Source organism: Chaetodon auriga, chromosome 3, assembly GCF_051107435.1.
Source record: "Chaetodon auriga isolate fChaAug3 chromosome 3, fChaAug3.hap1, whole genome shotgun sequence".
NCBI classification, from domain to species: domain Eukaryota; kingdom Metazoa; phylum Chordata; class Actinopteri; order Chaetodontiformes; family Chaetodontidae; genus Chaetodon; species Chaetodon auriga.
Genome location: NC_135076.1, coordinates 29190903 through 29210902, shown reverse-complemented (window position 1 = coordinate 29210902; position 20000 = coordinate 29190903). Strand labels below are relative to the sequence as shown.

Below are 20000 nucleotides of genomic sequence, written 5' to 3'. Positions count from 1 at the left end.
TGTTTTTCCAGGTCCAGTAATCGCCTCCTGCCATCGCAGCTCACTCCGAGGCTGTTTTCACTTTGATTAGCGATTACAGTGCTGCTTCAGAGACGCTCCTTCTGTATCTGTGCTCATAAATTCTGAGCTATGAGCCTCGGCTGGATTCTGGACCGGATCAGGAGCCAGGTTGGAACATATCAGCTGAGTGCACGTGTGTGTGGACATGATCAGCGTTAGAGACTCGTGTCGTGGAATTAATGAGCTTTTGTGACTGACATAAAAACAAAAAGAAACTTTCTTCTCATGATTTCACATGTAGATGATTTTTAGTGTTTGATGATTATGTTCTTAGGCAGGACTTTGGAAATACTGACGTCATGAGTCAAAGGGACCCAAAACAACAGAATCCAAAAAGTCTGGACTTTTCTTACATTATCTTTTAGTTTAACTGTGAATCTGCTTATTATTAAAGGACCAGTGTGCAGCATTTATGAGGATCTATTGGCATCAATGGAATCTATCATATTCAAAGTTTTCATCAGTGTTTAATCACTTGACAATAAGAATCGTTTTCATGACCTTAGAGTGAGCTCTTTATGTCTGCCATGCTTCTACAGTAGCCCAGAAGGGACAAACAGGCCACTGTAGGGAAGACGTGTTCAGTTTGTCACAACCTCACCACCAGATGCCACTAAGTCCTTCACACTGGACCTTTAAATGATTAAATCTGAACGACAAAAACAAGCTTCAAGGAGATGGTGTAGCTGCTGTCATGTGACCTAAGTGAGACATTTCATTCAGGTGACAAGAAGTGGTTGCATATGGGGGGTTCGCAACCACTGTCTCTGCTGAAGGACGGTCTCTGGTGTGGGATGTAGAGACGTCCAGGTCAGATCCATGATGTGGTGACGGTTCAGGATCAGCTTCTGTGCTTTGAGTTTGAATTCATTCAGTCAAATGATGTGTTAGCTCTGCTTCATTCAAACTGAACTTAAATACTTTATCCACTAAACGTCGTCAGCTTTAAATGTGTTGAGTCTTAAAATATTTTAATGAGCCAGTGCGAAACCCACCACAAGCTTTTAGCTGTAAACTCCTCCCAGATTGCCTAACTCCCCAAATTCCCAGAAAAATGACGAAGAAGGACTCGATCTCAGTTACACCCTGTTCTTCCCGAACCGGCGATCTGGACGTGGAGAGCGGGTCCTTCCTTCTGTTCACGCTCTGCTGCACGAGCACAGGAAAGCTCAGATGAATCCAGCACACACACAGCATGACAAACTAAAGCGAGCCTCGACTTCTGCCAAGCAGCCATAAAACGCTCTGACGCAGCACTTTCCAAAATTTGTCTGTTCTGATCTGCTGTAATTACAAGTTTCCACGACAGAGACCAACTTGGCAGAGCGTAGAGTTGAATCTGAACTGAAACAATGCCATGATTATACATTATGACCAGCGACTTATCATCAAACATCATGCAAGTGTTTTCAGTTGGACGACTTCGCCCTCAGCTCTGCAGTTTTACATGTGAGGGGTTCTGTTTTTCTTTTTCTTTTGACTCATCATCAGTCTGAACGGCTTCGTGAAGTCTTGCTGACGCCTCACTTCCCCTGAGGAACGGCTCTTCTTCATCTTTATTTTCCCCTCTGCGCTCATTATGCGTGTTGTTGGACTATTGTGCTGCGGAGGATCTTTTCCCGCCGCCTGCTCTGCACACATGAACTCCACAGAGACAGCAGGAATGAGGGGAGTGGGAGAAAATGAGGTGCGGACGAAAGGAAAAGCAAACGTGAGAGAAAAACACGGCGGTTGATCAGAACTCGACTCTGACCCACCACACAGGCCGAGGCTTGTTCGGGAAATTTGTCTTAGCTGCTGGTCGTTGAGTCCACTTCATATTTGTGCAAAAAGCAGTTTTTTGTGTGTCTTGGCCTCCAGAAGATGACGGCTGCATTTTCTCCAGTAGAACAAAAATTTTGCACATTTCTATCAAATAAAATTTCGACCCAGCATTTCAATCTGATGTGACTTCCAGAGGTTTTGGCTTTGCAGCCTTTGATTTAGTCAGAAATTCCCCAAATCTTGGAGGCAAAAGTAGGAGGTTGGTTCACTTACGTGATTGGTCATGTGTTTGGGCTGCATGACATGACAGGAATGTAGCATTAGCCTAGCTTAGCACAAAGACCGAATTATTAACATGTGACCCTCAACAAAAGTAGCCTGCACATTTACAGTTCATTAACATTTAGAGAGTAACATTTAGCATGTTTACATGCTAACATTTAGCACGTGGTTTGTTTTGTGTAATCTCCTCCCTTTCTTCCTCTTCCTCTGTCTTCTTCAGGTCCCTGTCATACACCAGACCTCCACCAGAGGCCCCACAACCTGTCCGTCACTCACACCAGACACTTTCCTCCTGTCCTCACTGTTCATCACTGCTTTACTGCTGCTGCACTCCAACGATTCCTGTTCCTCTCTGCCTGTCCAGAAGGTGGACAGACGGTCACAGCCAGAACTGAAGCAGGTGGAAGACCTCGACCATGTGATCGTTTTCAATGTGAATGAGTGCAGGAAGTGATTTGCTTTGTTGCTTTAGGCACAGTTTGAGTCTTTAGTTAAAAAGTCTTCTCATTTTGAGAAGCATTTTTTTTAAAAGGAACTCTGCATACTTCCAATTCCACCTTCATCACCGTCATCATCTTCAAGAACACCAACAATAAATCACCCTCATAATTCAACAATGACCGTGATTGACTCGACAAACAGAAAGCACTGAACATGCTCACTGTTTACATTTCAGACAGTGGAAATTAATGGGGCTGAACTTCTACACTTTAAAATACAGTTTTAGACGTGTGACATGTGTTTGTAATGATGACCCACCTGTGGGCCAGCAGGGTATTGGTTGTCATAGATATCAGCGGCAGGCCGGACAGATGCTGCGTGTCCTCCAGCCATGAAGGTTTTGATCTCCACATCAGGAATGAGCTAATATTAACAGTCAGCCGAAATGTCCTGACTTCAGTCTGCATGTCACACACAATTATGACAAATTCAAACAAACACAGCAGGGAAATGAAGAGAGGGTGAACATGTTCTACAGCAGAGTAAGCAGAGCAAATATTCGTAAACGTAACGTCACTCATCAACACGCCACACACCCGTCCGGGACAGTACTCACAGATATACACATACCCACTGATTTCCCCTTAAATAAACCCTTAAATACCTTCAGGGTTTACAACAACCTCACGTGTGGAGGCTGTGTTTTAGCTAAATGATGATGAGATTCAGCAAGAAACAGTTCCAACACATAACTCTCCCAAAATCTACAAATTGCTGTCCATGAGCACATTAAAGGAAAAGATCTGTTTGTGTTAATTAGGGAGCTTTGTAACCATACAGTCAGGCTAGCTGCTCTCCAGGCTGTATGCTAAGCTAGGCTAACAGCCTCCTGACAGCTCCATACACAAAGACTGAGACTGATATCAGCGAACATCTCAGAAGGAAAGTAAACGACAGTATTTCAACAATGAAGTATTTCTTTCTTTCTCTGCGGTGATATCCTCTCAGTGTTTATGTGCACAGAGGTTCAAAAGTCAGGAGGACGTGTGTGTGTGTGTGTGTGTGTGTGTGTGTGTGTGTGTGTGTGTGCAGACTTTAATTACTCAAATAGTTGTGAGTATGAGATGATTGGTGTGGATACATGTGGGCTCAATGTGTTTTCTCTGTATGAGTGAGGGCGTCTCTCTGCAGATTAGACACACACACACACACACACACACACACACACACACACACACACACACACACACACACACACATTGCATGACAAAAAGTGACAGTGGAGCAGAATAACAAAGGGGTGTCGTTCAGCATTTGGCCACCAGGTGACATAACAGCAGTGAGCTCGAGCACATTTGGAGGACGTGGATCTGCTGTGAGGGGATAAAAATAAACCTAAAATAAAAAATAATGAAATAGAAGAAAAGAGAAGAAATGTCATGAGCTGACCAACCAGAAGGTGTAAACAGTGAAGCGCTCTCCCCACTCTCACCTGTCTGACTGATGAAAACATCCAATGAGCAATAAGTTTCACACTTTCACCTCTTCATGTTTGCTGTGCTTAAGAAAATCTTTTTGAAGAGGACTTTGATTTAATTTAATGATATTTAATGTTTTTATTCTTCCACGTTGGTCTAAATGTAGTTTAGGTCAAACACAAAGAGACGTCCACACTGAGGACACGCGCTCGGAGCTCTGAGTGATCATGTCTGTCCACCTGGTGTGACGCAGTTACCTGGTGGTGGTGGTGGTGGTGGTGGTCGGGGGGGGGGGGGGGGGTCCTCCTCTTTGGCACGTGTGATTCCTGAACTGATGAGGCTCTCGCACGCTCGTGGCCTCCCCTCAGCATCACGAGGCTTCCCTTCTGATGTGCGGGCGCAGCGCACCGCCGGGCGGGAGGAGGGAGAGCATCCACCCAGTCTGCTGTTTATTGGGTCGCGGCGGGGGGGTCCCTCTCTGCCACCGACCAATCAGATGAAACGGGAACATCGGCGGTGGCGTCTGAGCAGCAGCATCTCTCTGCCTCCAGACTGAGGTGATCATCTGGGCGGAAGGATGCGGACTCTGAGCGGCTGGATGACGGATGGTTCATCACGGTGATCCGGTGATCCGGTGATGTACGTGGAGGATCCCGTCGACGTGATTAGAGGATGGAGAGAGGACCGCTGCTGTCACCGCGACACTCGACACTAGCCAGGACCTGAGAGGTAATCAGCATCATCACTGTGGCGCGAGTGATGTGAGTCGATGGCATCGATCAGAGTGATGACAGCTTTGATTTCAAACCAGCAACTTTAATCAAATGACGGTGATTTCTGGGCCCGTGCTGCTGCAGACCTGCTCAGTGTTTGTGGTTCCAGCATGAACTCGCCCTGCAGGCACACTGCTGTGGTTCACTGTAGACCAGGACCCAGAGCGTCGGTGCTGTCAGTGGGTGACAGATGTCTGATGGCTCTGCAGGAGGCGCCTGTCCTCTGAGTCAATAACTGCTTCCTGTTCAGTATTGATTTATTGATTTCTGAGCTGTGTGACGCCCAGAATGAGGAGCTGTTTGTTTGTGTTTAAAAGGGTCAGAACTGTTTGTTTGTTTGTTGGTTTTTGGATGGATCAGCCGTCTAAAGCAGGTTTCAAATCTCTTCACATTGATTTTCAAGCTGCATGAATGAATGAAGGCTCATAGGCAGCTGCATGATGAGCAGCTGCTGTGTTATCGGTGAAGAGGAGGGGGTCACACTCAGCAAAGCGTTGTTTAATAAGTTCACTCAGTCATCTGTCTGGTAATAAACAAACGTTTCCAGCCATCAGGCCTTCATCAGTGTTTACTTACCTGGAACCCTGCAGGAGATATTGTGTTCCTGATGAAGGTCGGATGGCTGGAAACGTTCTGTGTATTGCCAGACAGATGACTGAGTGAGCTTATCAAACCGAGTGTGACCCTCCTTTCTGTGCAGATGGGGAAGCACGTTCATAAATCTGCTTTGGGATATGTCAGCAGTAGATAAAATACTGGCACGGTCCTTTAAATCCACATATTTGCATCATTCTAGGAGATTTTAAGTATTACAATAAGGTTGTGGCTGTGTGCAAATCCCATTATAGTACCTGGACAATAAAAGGCACAGCTCTGAGCAGCAGCGTCCTCAGATCATCAGACAGATCTCAGATCAGAGGACACAGCAGGGAGGTGTACTATGAAGCAGGTTGGACAAAGCCAGACTTCCTTTGTGTGAGCTGCCTCGACCAATCCTGAACCTCCACTCAGAGATGATGCGGTTATCAGTTTTCTTTGTTAACCCAGGTTTCCTTCATCAGGCTCTGTGTGTTCACATTAAAGAGGACGTTTGAGACGATATTTGTTTCTTTTGTTTTGGCAGTTCAGGTTTGGCAGGTGTTCAGACTGAAAGGAGTCCCATGTTAAAACAATGCAGGAGGTGTGGAGGCCTCGTGCTGCTTCAGACAGAGGTGAAAAAATGATGTCTGATCCAGGAAGTCCACTTTGAGACACAGATCTGTGACTTTGAAGTCTTGTCAGACATGAAACGCTTCACTCTGTGATGTCCTCACTCAGGAGCTTACGGCTGTCATCATGGTGGCGGCTGTTTTACCTGTTGTGACGGCTGTGAGGTGAACATAAGTTACACAGTGATGTCGGAATGATGTGCTCTTGCTCTCGTTTTGCCAGATGATGCTGTTGAATTGAACTCTTTTGTGTTTTTGACCGGGGCCCCCTGCGTTGGCACTTCCACTGCTCCTTACTGGCCTCAGTCTTTCTGCATCCCATAATCAGTTATGCACACGTTTAATGGGCCGTTCAGGTAAACATCACCGTGTTACCTCCAGGTGATCGTCGCTCACTGATTAATACGTCACATGAAATGGAGCCTGCTCTGTCCTCAGACCACTAACCAGACTGGAAATATGTAACCAGACTTCACACTGCACTGCACTCCAGTCCAGTTTTTTTTTTTTTTTTTTTTTTTTTTTAGATTTTCAGTCATCATAGACCAGCATGTGTGGATTTAGTCCCTTCTGAAAGGTAACACTTAACTTTTATCCCCAGCAATCAGAATCACTGTAAGTGCTGCTGTTGAGTAATTCAAGTCTGAACACTGATGTAGGTTTTTTTTTAGATGCTTGCAGATGACTCTGTGTGGGAATTATGATCTGGAAAAACACTGGGACCACAGCATGAAGCCTCACTCTGGTCCAAGTTCAATGAAAACTTAGGACAATACCACAGAAACTAAACATTTTCATATTGTCTCTAATGTTTTCCATTTCCATTACTTTCTCCAAAACAAGCCAATTCACCAAATATGTGTTTACATAAATATATATAATTATATTCATGAAATCTAAATTTTGGGCATGTATATTAATATTTAAGGTGCTCATACCTCTATTTGTGGCTATATATATTTATATTGAGGCTATTTACTACAGTTATCACTTCAAATTGGATATTATCACTGAAATCTTGCTTTGAGGTGCTGGAGGGGTAAAACCTCACAGAACTGACTTTCATTGGCTATTCCAAATGTCAGTCATCTTAAAGATGGCTGTTATTGGCTGGGATTTCACATGGAAGAAGACAAGGCGGGCCTTCGTTCAACTCAGCCTGTTATTGGCTTCTCTGGTTGCTTGGCTTCATATGCTGGGTTGTGATTGGTCATTTCAAACCTGAGACTCTACAGAGTAGCTGAAACAAGATGGCGCCCATCTGTATATGATTCCAGTAACCTGGAAAAGACTGAAGACAAGCGGAGAAAACATGTTTCTGTGGATTATTTTCATGTTTTGGACCAAATATCTTCACTGCTCTGGATCTTTTGGACCTGTGTGGATGTTTCCAGACTGTTTGTGTCGGAGTGTTTTCGATCTGTGGGTGACTGAGAGACGTCGGCGGTGAGTTTCTTCAGTGTTCCCTGATTTTTAAAAACGGTTGTTTGCTGTTGGCGTTTACTGAGCCTCCTGTTGTGATTGTGGATTCACGGGAATCTTTTCTTTCTAACTGCGTAACATCAGCATGAACGTAAAGGTTGTATTTGTGTCAACAGACGGGAGGAAAATAAACTAGAAATGTTTGTACCCGCTGGTGGGAAATCAGAACATTAAGAGGTTTAAACTGATCTGAAATCCTCCAAACTGGAGATACAAGGTTTTCACCGGCCAGTGAAAGTACACCTCACTGTTCTTTACAGCAGGTCCTTCAGGTAGTTTTATTCTATTTCATGAAATATGAAAAACATCCTTCAAGTTTCAAGCTTCCTGGCAAAACCTTGTTTTTGGAGAAAGTCGCAGGTTTGTCTAAAAGGAAAATATATTCAAAAAGGAAAATTTGACTTGTAAAAGAGTATTTTTCCAGAGCTGTATTTCTGCTTTTATTGCAGTAAAGCGTTTGAATATTCTGTCGCTGTTAAGAGGTTTCTGTTACTGTGTGAGCCAAAACATCACACTGCCTTATTGATCATTGTAAGTGGTAATCTGAGCCCGGATGGGGGTTGACGTGACGCTTATTAATAATAAATGCTTTTGACTGTTGACTGGATTTCAGTGAAAACATCTGCAGGACAGGAAGAACGTCCCCTGAAACAGCTCAGCCGATCACAGATTACTGTACGTGTTTGCGTTTGGATGCAGATTCTTTCCTGATAGATGAGCATCACACCAGCATGACGTCCTCTGGCTGTTTTTGGCGGCGCTGTTGAAACGCGCTCGGTCGGTCCAGCTCGCTCCGACAGGCTCTTGGCCCCGAAAACACGCGGCGCAGTCTGAAAGACGCTCATTGACAGCTTGTACAGAAACGGCCGAGTTAATTAGACAGTTACATCCCTCCCAACAGAGCGAAGGTAGACGGGCCCTGGATCTGATCCGAGGTCTGCGCCTCATTCTGCACAGATGGCGGTGAGGAAAGGTTGAGAAAATACCTCTAAATCTCAGGCTGAATACTGAATCACATGAAGTTGCTCCAGGCCAGATTATGTAAAAAGCACCTGTCTTTATCAGCCGGAACCACAAAACGTAGCTGCGGCAGACATTTTCCCTCCATTACATGTATGTCAGATGTTGTAGATTTACTTCAATTACTCAAATGAGTTTCTGATGTCGGGTGCGGTTACTCAAATCTTCTCCATCACCAGAATCAAAACGTTGTGCTGAAATCTGAGACCGACAGATTCGCTCCGTCCAGAACGCCGGACTCGCCAACAATAGACTCGTCCCCTGTCGAGTATTAGCTGATCAGAGAACAGCCAGGTTGGTAATCATGAGAGTGATCTCAGGATTTCTGGGTTTGGAAGTTTGAAAAATTCAGACGTTTTCGGCAGATTTTGCTGCAGATTCGGTGAGTTTACGTCCTGACGCCTCCCGCCAGTCAGGAGGAACTCAGAGATTGAATTTAGCAGCTGACAAATACAATCAATCAGTAATCAAGTACTAGAACTCAGCAGTAATATTACTGTAGTTATTCGTCTAAGCTCCTTCAAACTTCTGAAGCTCAACTCTTTGAATCACGTCTTCTGTATTTCTCACATGCAGGACTGGAAAATGAGACCCTGAGTTTCAACAAGCAGCCATGTTTTGGAGGTGAGCTCCATGTTTGAACTGTCCCTCAATAGTCGGCTTCATCCATCCTCGAACTCTGTCTGCTCACAGCACCTGTCGGTTCAGGTTGTCTCTGAAAACGGGGTTCTGGTGTGCTGTGTATGTACTGGTTAGATGTCAGTGTCTGTGCGTGATGGTTTCTTGTGTCAGCTACATTTCATGAGGTTTCATGCTGGCTCGGCCTGCAGCTGAGGTTCTGTCGAGTATGAATATTATTTTCAGTGTGATGTGTCTCTGTCTGATGTTACTGGAAGTGCAGCTTTGTTATATTCAGTCTGAAGGTTTTTGCTTTCGCTGATGGAGCTTCAGTGTTTGGTGCCTGTTGCCTAAACAGAGAAGGAGAAGGAGGAGGTCGGTGAGGGAGGAGCGTTAGCACAGAAGGTGAGACGGAGGAACGAAGGGTGGAGGAAAGGTGTGACCAGGATAATTACAGGATGTGAGTTACTGTCAGCAGCCTCCACCTCTTCTCCCTCATTTCATGTCTGTCTCCATTTGTTTTTCTCTCTGACTGTAAGTCCCGCCCTCCTTCACTCATTCAGAGAGCTGATTGGACGGCCTGCCACCTCAAAATAACAACATTCTCACTTTAAGACGAAGCAGCGCATCAGAACATCAAGCTGTCACAGCAGCTGGACTGATTCTGACTCCTGAGCTGACCCGGTCTGATCCAGATCAGATCGTTAGAGGACACGTTGTCTGACTGAGAATCGAATCCTCTGACCTGCTGGGACCAAATTCATCATCACATACTTTTTACGTTTGCACACCAACAACGCAGCCAAAAATGTGACTTATTTAATGTGACCGAGTTGTTTCTGTGGCAGAACAGCTGAACAGTAATCTGACATCCAGAGTTCAGCGGCGGCCGTGAGGTGCTGAGGGGCAACGTGCAATTAGAGTTCAGTAAAATGACATCACAGAAGAAGAAGAACATCGCCGTAATAAATAGCTCACCATTTAGCAAAGTAATAATAATAAAATTCATCCATCAAGGCTTCGGCGAAGAGGACGAGTCAACTTGTCTCATTAGGATAGAAATGATGACGAACCTGAAGGCAAAAACAAACGGCGAAGAAATGCTGCAGATTTATTTCTGAACATAAAACCAGATCCAGATGGATTAAAAGAGCCTGACTGACATCATGAGTGGATGAAATCTGATCAGATCTGTCTGCAAATAGCAGAAGACACAGCCTATAGGAGCAGGTCGTCTGAAGGCTTCGCAGACACTTCAGCTAAAATTAATAAGTTCAAAGCAGGTGAAGCAAAGAGCCAATAGGAATCTGCCTCAGAGCTCTTAATTAATGCACCTTTTCTACATTTTCTGGCTTGTCAACCTTGTCAACCCCTCTCAGTTTGTTCTATTTGTTTAAACATTAAAACCACCAAGTTTTTCACACATTGAAAAAACAAAATTTGAGAAATGTGAGCGATCATAAACAGACCTTCTGTAGCAGAAATGTTTTTTCCTTCCTGTTTTATGAAGCTTCTCATCATCTCTCACATTTGCCTTGTGATCCTGTTTCGGGGATCAGGTCTTCCAGGTTCTGAGTTATCATAATATAAATATACATAAAGATAAAAATGAATACTAGGCGTCGAATCCTCGCAGTGAGCTGAGCAGTAAATCACACGGAGTGAAGGGCTGTTGTTTGGGCTGATTGCATAACGTGTTTGGCTCAGCGCAGAAACCCCCCCGTCCGTCCTCGGATGGTCCGTCTCCTCCCCGCTCAGCCTGCGGGGCTGCAGCCGCCTCAGCGCTGCTGAGTGAACCGGCGGCATGTGAGGAATGTGAGGCAGGTATGTGAGGATACTCCGCTCTGGTCAGGAGACAGACAGGGGAGGACAGGGAAAGGCAGGGGCCGAGTCCAAAATCTGGAATATATTTAGCAAAAGCTTCCTCCCCTGTGCTGCAGGTGTTTGTGCTCAGCAGTTCACTGAACACACTGCAGAGAACAGAAAGTTCCACTCGTCGTTCGTCTTGTTCAAGTCCTGCTTGTTCGTTTAAGTTTTACTGCAGTTTGGACGCTGCTGACCACCATGATTAGAAAGTTTGACATGACTGGGATGAAAAAGGTCCTTGTTAGAGAGTCCACCCTGAGAGCTGAGCTTCCTCAAACACACCAGGAAGGAACATGTTTCAGCATCAGCACACAGCTCTGACACAGCTTTAAATTAAAGAAACAAAGATGTTCACTGTGATGATTCTCTGCCTGCAGCGAGACTCTGTGGGTGAATTCTGACAGCACACTCAACTTAACTACAGGCTGTCTGTTATGAGTAAATCAACCTAAAAACTATGGAAATTTTCAAAATGTAAATAGCAAATTCTTTGACAGCTGTAAAAACAGCTTGTTAATAATGTGTCACAGAGCTCAGCACAGTTATGAATCAGCGTACATGTGATGATGTGACGTGATGTGGCACAAATAAACAATGAGACATCATCTCCTTCACTGGCACAGTAAGCTGATGTGTAATCAAACTCCAGTTCCTGTGAATGTTTCAAAATAAAGGCCCTCCAGCCAATTGAAGGGATTACATAGCCTGAACAGCTGGAAGTGTTTTATTTTGAAAGAGACTGTGAAGGAAAGAGCAGCAGTCGATTGAGATGGTCAAGAAAGGTCAGAACGAGAAGAGGTCCGTCTCTAGTCTGTTCCTCTGTTCAGCTGAGGTAAAGAAAGGCGCCATGTGATAATTTATGGTAATGACGAGTTCCTGTAAACCTCCAGTGAGGTCAAACAAACAGAGAAAACAGCTCACATGAGGAGTTTTTTCCAGGAGGTGCACAGACACGCACCCTCCAGAAGACCACACCCTCCTGTTCAGTGGAATTTCATGGATGTTGATCCAGACCTCTGCCGCTGAGTCCGGGCCCGCCGCCTGCTGTCTTTGATCCTGAACCCCCCCCACCCCCCCCACCAGCCTCAATGTGCTGCTTGTCTGTTTGAATCTGGTCAATACAGCTGCACCGTTTGTGTTTGAGCTGCTGTTCTACAGACTGATAACAGACTCACTTAATGTGGTTTCATAAGAAAGATCCTCAGGTGTGTGTGTGTGTGTGTGTGTGTGTGTGTGTGTGTGACCTGTAGCCAGAAATGTAAAGCAGTTCGATGTGTGTTTTGAGTTGGAGGAGATTAGTGTCTGGATTCATACCTGGTTTTACCTGCTGGAAGCCTGTTCCAACATGTCACACACACCTGCAGGGGGGGGGGGGGTGCATAAACACACACACACACTTTAAAACACACACAAAAACACACACATGTGGGTGCCCTTCTTGTCCTCCACCCTCCAAAAAAATACCAGAGGCAAATAGTTGATTGACAGTTCAGTGACTGTTTTACAGGCAATGGCAGGAAGACGTTGGTGTGGTTTGTACACATGCTGACACACACACACACACACACACACACACACACACACACACCTAGTGAAGCGTCTGTTTGGGAGCATGCTGAAACAGATCGCTCTTTCATGCTGAACCAGGCGCACTCTGTGTACCTTTGCTCCTCACTGGTGTTTACCTCCTCTCCCTCTGCTGCTCTCTGCCACGTCAAATGACTGCCTGGGTGCTTGGCTCGCTCCTCCGGGAGCCTCGTGGCCAAACAGCCTGACTGTGGTCACTCCGCTCTGGGTCTGAGGACTCAGAAACTGCTGGCTGGAAGATTCCTCGCAGCTCACTACCCTCTGCTCCTTCGGCTGCTGTTCTGTGTGACTGCGTGCTGCAGCTCCTCTTGCGTTGAGATAATCGGATGTGTTGAGGTCCGTGGAGGCGGTCGGACTGAGCTCACCTGACGGCTGAGGAGGCGCCGGGAGCGCGGCTGTTGGAGCAGCTGGAGTCTGAAGCGTGTTTGTGTGTTTTTTCTTCGTGCAGCTGAAAAATGAGCGGATATCTTTATAGAGGAAGGTAAGACTTTTTGGATGATACCAGCTGTTGTGATGAGTCATGGGGGTCGGTTTGCTGAGTGTGTGTGTGGTTTGTCAGCTGTGGTTTTGTGTGTGCTTCTGTTTGCGTGTGTGACTGTGCATTCACGGTGAAAAGAAAAGCTGCTCCTCTGCACTGAATGCAGATGAATGAAGTGGAAAAAAGTCTTCTTTACTTTAGACAGCAAAGAGGACCTTTGTGCCAGTGTTACATAACGAGGTCTCAGCTCCCACAAGTGGTGTTCCTGGATGGCTGGCTGCTATTGGCTGAGCTAATTTCAGTCATTTCAAAGTAAAAGCCTGAATTATCTGTGTTCATCACTGTCATTTGACCTCTTCAAGCTGCCAGACACAGCAGTCAGTCTGTTATGCTGACGAAGACACAGAAGTTTGAAGAAGTTTAGGTGCTGAAATGTCTTCACCTGCTGAACATCTGTCCTCCTCAGTGCAGGGTAACGGTTCATCTCACTCAGCACCGTCTGACAGTGTCGTACTGTTTGTTCTGCGTGTGACGTCCACACTGAAGGAAATATTCAAACTCCAGACTCCATGTTTTATATGGCTTCAGTCAGATGGAAATATTCTAGAAAAAACGTCTTTTATTCACATTTTCCTGAAGTTCATCTTTGATATCTTTGGAAACTTTTGATCTTTATGACAGTTTAAAATATTCTTTTCATCAAAGTTCACCTGAACAGCTTGAGTTTTGATGACTGACCCACACGGCTGCTCAGCGAGGTTCAAGGAGTTAAAATGAGGAACCAAATATCCAGAATATTTGCTTTGGATGTAAAGTTGCAGCCATTTAACATATGAAATCATGTAGCTGGGACAGGAAAATATTGACCACATTAAATTTAAAAATTCGATGTAATCAGAACTTTTTTGTGTTGTCTCTAAACAATAACCACAAACAGTGACTGAAAGTGTTCGGAGGTCAAGGGGATCTCGTTGGACTACAGTAACGTTGACGGTTGGTTGTTGATCATGAGGAACTTTTGGCTGCTTGATTGACTCATAAGTATTTTTAGAGTATTTTATTTTATGCCTTCATGAGAATCAACAGGAAACAAGCAGAGAGATGAAACAAAGGTTCCCGGCGGGACGCGATCCAAGAACGTTACGGTTCATGGTCTTCACTCTTTGTCCGTCATGACGGCACAGTGAGGGAGAGAAAGCCGCCTCATTGGCTGCTCTGTGCGTCTGTCGGTGTCTTCACCTTCTCTTCATCTGAAGACCTGGATGTGGGTGCAGATCAGAGCAAAGCTTTCTGCTGCTTTTTATTTTCATTTGTTGGTCTGAACGTGCGCTGAAACTGTTTCACTCACCTCTCGCTGCTGTTTTTTGTTCTTTGCGGTGCGTTCGGGTGCAGCTCTCAGCGTTAAACGTGCAGCTATGCTTCCTTCAGCCTCCGGCGCAAGTTGTTTGAACAGCTGACAGACCCGAAGACGTTTACAGAATCAAGCAAATCTTTCTGTTTTAGCAGCTGTAACCAACAGTTGTTCAGTATTTCTACGTGATCAATACCACTGATTGAATTCTAAATCTACTAACAACCTGATCTGGATATTACATTCGCTTCAGGGATGAACTTTAGTGCTGCTGACGACGTTTGAGGGGAAATTCAGGGTTCAAGAGGTTAGTTCAACTGCTGCTGTTGAGTTTCATGGGAGTGGTGAGGTTTCTCTCAGATTAGCGTTCGTTGCATCAGTTTGTTGAAGTGTTAGTTAACAGGGAGCTGATCTGTGGAGGTCTGGTGATGAGTAACGACACGGGAGAGCACAAATGTTGCTCTCATGCTGCTGGTCTGCAGCCTCGCAGCTGCTGGAGGCCGTTGGAGGTGTTTACTGTCGTCTGCTCAGCTTCTATTGTCACACATTTGGTCACATCTCCTGCAGCTCTCAGCTCCTCCAGCTGTCCTCACTGAGTGCACACACACACGCACACGCACGCACACACACACACGCACACGCACACACGCACACACGCACACACGCACACACACACGCACACACACACACGCACACACGCACACACGCACACACACACACACACACGCACACACACACACACACGCACACGCGCACACACACGCGCACACACACACACACACACGCACACACACACACGCACACACGCACACACGCACACACACACACACACACGCACACACACACACACACGCACACACACACACGCACACACACACACACGCACACACACACACGCACACACGCACACACGCACACACACACACACACACGCACACACACACACACACGCACACGCGCACACACACGCGCACACACACACACACACGCACACACACACACACGCACACGCGCACACACACGCGCACACACACACACACACACGCACACACGCACACGCGCACACACACGCGCACACACACACACACACACGCACACGCACACACGCACACACACACACACACACGCACACACACACGCACACCTAGGTGGTCAGATGCTGTTAAATCAGTGAATACGCTCGTTGCACTAAAGCCTTTGAGTCCTGTGTTATTCACAGACAATGAGTTGCAGCTCATTACGTTCTCACCCTGACGTGAAGCTTCCTCGTCTGCCTGATCTTCACTTTACTCAATAAGAGGTCTTTACGAGATCTGCTCTGACTTAATCTCGCTCATTGATTATTCATGAAAGACTCTGAGGATGTGCTAATGGGGAGAAATCCAGCCCACGTTCCTCTGATCCTAAAAATCCTCCTTACTGACCAACTTTAAGCCACATTGAGACGGTGCTGCAGTGGAGCCGGAAGCCTTTTTTTTACTCTTTTAGGTGAGAATGTGTTACAGAAACCCCACAAAGCTTCACTTTACCAATCAATGAGGTCTCTTTATCATGTAAATGAACACTTATTGTGACTCTATACGTCATGAATCCTCCTCAAAGCCCCTGAAGGTTTGATTTGTAGTGAAGTCTGGACCCGCTGGTGGAAGGACTTCATGGATTCTTCCACTCTGCTCTTTGTTTACTGTTTCTCGGCTGGTGAGTGATGGCGGTGTGACTTAAAGCATGCGCTGACTCAGTTTCCATCACCAGTGTGTGAGTGTGTCTGCTGTCTCTGACATGTCAGTGGGAAGCTCCCCCCTTCAGCTCGGCTCATCCTGGACTATTTTTGACCCTCTGTGCTTTGGAGACTTTATCTCATTTTCAGTGACGTGTGAGGCAGACAGAGCAGCAGCAGGTAGGTTTTAGATGGGAAAACAGTTAATTACCATAAATCTGGAAAAACAGGTTTCAGTGCAGGGATATGGAGCGGTTTGGCTGCTGGTGAAGACACATGGGACAGTGTTGAGTCTGAGGGAACTGGGCTGACAGCTGTCTCTTGTTTCAGGCACTGCGGTGCAGAGAAGCGGCCGAGGCCCAAGAGCATCGGACCTATGATGGGTAAGTCAACATCCTGGTTTTATCTTCATTTCTAAAGGTTTCTGAACTCTCTCATTTGTAATCAAGGTGATCTTTGTCTTATTTGTGGTACTGAGTAGACTTCATTGGTTTATTTTCCAGGAAAAACAGTAAAACACGTCATTACGAGCGTCTGTGCTGACTAATTAGCAATTTGTAGGAGCAACAGTGTGTTGCCACAGTAAGTCAATGAATGACTGAGTGTGCGTTAGTGACAGCCACCACCCTTTTAAAAGGTGTGTGTGTGTGTGTGTGTGTGTGTGTGTGTGTGTGTGTGTGTGTGTGTCCTACTTCACATTTTGGGTGTTTGACGACCGTGGCTGCGTTTAAACAGCACTGCAGGGAAAACAGGATCTTAATGTTAACTTTACAGGTTGTGTAGTTCCTTTAGAGTTACTTGCAGTTTACATTGATTTCCTTCAAAAGCCTGTAAAACCTCTGAATCTTTAAAGCTGATCGATCTGTTTGAACCAAAGTTAATGTGTTTTATTGCAAATTTAATGTGTTGTCTTGTTCATTTAACCTGCTGAAAGACTGAGGGGTTAACTGGAATCAATTGATTAGAAGTGTCTCTTAATTAGTGCATAATTAAACAGCCCTTTTGAGGAACCTTTTTAAGAATGAACAGTTTCAGATCAGTCCCTTTCTAGGAAATGAGTAGGAGACTGCAGGAGCTGTAAAATAAGCAGTGCTAGTGTTTTCCCTCCTGTACAACAGGTGGTTTTTCAATGTGATTTTGTAAAATGTGATTTGGGCCATTTTCATCTGACATATTATCAGTTTCCCACACACATTTCCACTGTTCATGAATCTGATTCTGATCATCTGATCTGTGCTGCTTTGACCTTCACTTGCACATTTTGGAAAATGTGCTTATTTGCTTTGTTTCTGAGTTGAGAACATGGATATCAGTCACATGTCTGTGCTGCAGTACAGGGCTGGAGTCATGATGGTTAGCCTAGCTTAGCATAAAGACTGTAAGCAGGTGGAAACAGCTAGCCTGGAAAAATCCACCTACCAACATCTGTAAAGCTCAAGGATCAGCGTGTTGTGTCTTGTTTGTTTCAGCAGAGGAACACAGAGGATGTTTCAGAGGGAGAAAGTCTCACGTTTCCTAAACGTAGGCTGGACATTCAGGTGTAGTTTGCTCTGGATTTGGGTTTGGACAAAGGGAACCCAGCATCTCAGTGAGGGTCCTCATGAGCGCTGTAACACAGCATCTTTGTGTGTGTCTGCGTGGTTGTGCCGGTGCGTCACTCATATCAGCGTTGTGTAATACGCTGCGCTCTGGCCTCCTCCAGGCACCGCAGCCGTTAACATCCAGGCCTCCATCCAGAATACCTTCCACCTTTACGTTACAGAGCAGCTTTTTAATAATATTTAATGTGCCGCAATTTTAAGGAACCGTCAGAAATCGGGGCTCTGCCAAAGCCGTCTTGATTACACCCCCCGGGATCTGGCACTCCACCACCCCCACCTCTACTCTGCTGCAAACTCACTTGGCCCCGCTTTAAGAGGAATAAAACACGAACTATTGTACAAATCCCTCCTGTGTGGAGTTTTCTGGGAACGCTCCCGGCCTTTTAGAGAGGATAAGTTTGGCTTTGAGACGTCTTAAGACCTCTGGAAGTGTTTCAGCTGGACAGGAATATACCATGTTGGTCCTGTGTGTGTGTGTGTGTGTGTGTGTGTGTGTGTGTGTGTGTGTGTGTGTGTGTGTGTGTGTGTGTGTGTGTGTGGACACGGCCCATATATCCAGGTTTAATAGGGTTATAATGAGGCGAGGGTTGATCGGGGTGTCTCAGAGATGCTGCTCAGAAAGCCCCGAGGCGTTTAGATTTCAGCTCTGCTCCGTTAGACTCATGATTCTCACTAACAGTGGAACAATTTTAATGTAGGTAGTCAGAATTTATGAGGATTTTTGAACAGATGAGATGCATTTATTTGCATTAAAAACAGCCTACTGGACAAAGCCGGCCTGCGTGTGGTTTTCTGAAAACGCTGCTGATCCTCCATTAAATGAAAATGTTGACAGAGCAGTCTCCTCTCAAGGATCTCTTATTGGGTTGTTTGAGAGCTTTCAACCACATCATGCTGTCTTCATCAGCAAGGAAGTTCAGAATGAGCCGTCAAAGTCCGTCCATCAGCCTGAAGTCCTCAAAGTGCTGAGAACGATGGAAACCTGTCACCTGCTGATGAAGACGGTGCGAGGCGCTGCTGCTTTTTGGGTCCAGGATTAACAACACAGTGTGTTACTGAGTCCACTGACGTGTGCTGAGTCTCTTGCATCAAGCTTTTCAATAGTCAAAGGTCAGAGGTCAGGTACAGTCTCAGCACACAGTCCCCCCCCCCACTCATCAGACAGTGTCCTCTTACTGTCAGCGAACAACATGAAGAACGATTAAGGAAATGGAGGATCACAGTGAGCCGTTGAACGGTCTCTGCTGGCTTCAGGAGGACCCGGATTTTCTCTTAGTGTAAAAACTTTTATCTCATGTTCATCAAAACTTAGAAGAAGTCAAATAAGAGTATTTTTCCATGGCTGTCTGACCCACAGTCTCTTACTTCACCCTCATACCAAGCATAAGTAAAAATGACACAGACAGTTCTGCTGGTGCCTTTTTAATGACATTTCTGAAATGTCCCAGTCTGGAAAATGCTGGAAACCAAATAAAGCAGAAGAAGAACCAATAACAAAAGCTCACAGACGTCTTAAACGACACAGGAGGCTGTTGAGAAAGACGCTCTCACTGCCCACTTGGTCTTTCTTCATTGCTCCACCCGTTTGCTGTTAAAGGTTTGTTTGGTTTGATGTGTTCACGTCTTTCTTTTTCTGTGTGTGCAGATTTCTCGTGTGATGAGACCGGCAAAGGCCCACCGGTACAGATGCACAGCCTCAGAGAGTTTGAACAGGTAAGAACACCTTGAGACAAGACACAGCCAAAGAGCTCCATGAGGAGGCTCCAGTAATGTTAGCGTAGCGCTGTGTGTCGCGCTGTCCGGGCTTGTCTCTGCTCTGTGGTAATGACTAGGCGTGTTTGGAAAGATGATGTGGCAACTGAAGCTCGGCATGAGTCAGAGAGTGTCCTCGTCTCCTGCAGACCGTCCACATGCTGTGGGACTGTTTCTCTCATTATGTGCACACATGGATAATAAGGATGCTGCAACTCCAGGTTTTTTTCTGGTCCTGATCCAGATCATTGTAAATCAAGTATCTGCCATTATCCTCTCTAATATCCATATTTCCACATCATGCAGCTGCACAGGGCACATTTAGAGGTCTGTGTTTAAACAGAACGATGTGTTTTACAGCTGACGAGCTCTGTGTTAAAACTAATCTGCATCACAGCATCATTTAACGCTTCCTGTAGGGATTTCAGTGACGTCCTGTAATATTCATATCATGTCTGGAGTGTCAGTGTGATCTGCTGTAAAGGACCCAGACGGCCGCTCTTCATCATGGTGATCTGTTGA

The 20000-nt window shown here is 45.7% G+C and overlaps 1 protein-coding gene across 3 annotated transcripts in view; it reads left to right on the top strand.

Annotated features, from left to right (window-relative positions):
- Window positions 1-4477: 4477 nt before the first annotated feature.
- The window catches only part of pde4dip (phosphodiesterase 4D interacting protein), an 85944-nt gene continuing 70421 nt past the window's right edge, over window positions 4478-20000 (top strand). Inside the window, exons 1-3 of one of the 3 annotated variants that reach the window (XM_076726766.1) lie at window positions 4478-4754; window positions 16456-16508; window positions 19372-19439. In XM_076726766.1, the coding sequence (XP_076582881.1) occupies window positions 16502-16508; window positions 19372-19439 (75 nt within the window). In that variant the 5' untranslated portion in view covers window positions 4478-4754; window positions 16456-16501. Of the gene's footprint in view, window positions 4755-12665; window positions 13061-13509; window positions 13530-16455; window positions 16509-19371; window positions 19440-20000 lie in introns of those variants that run through there. The other 2 variants (XM_076726765.1, XM_076726767.1) reach the window with 2 other exon arrangements.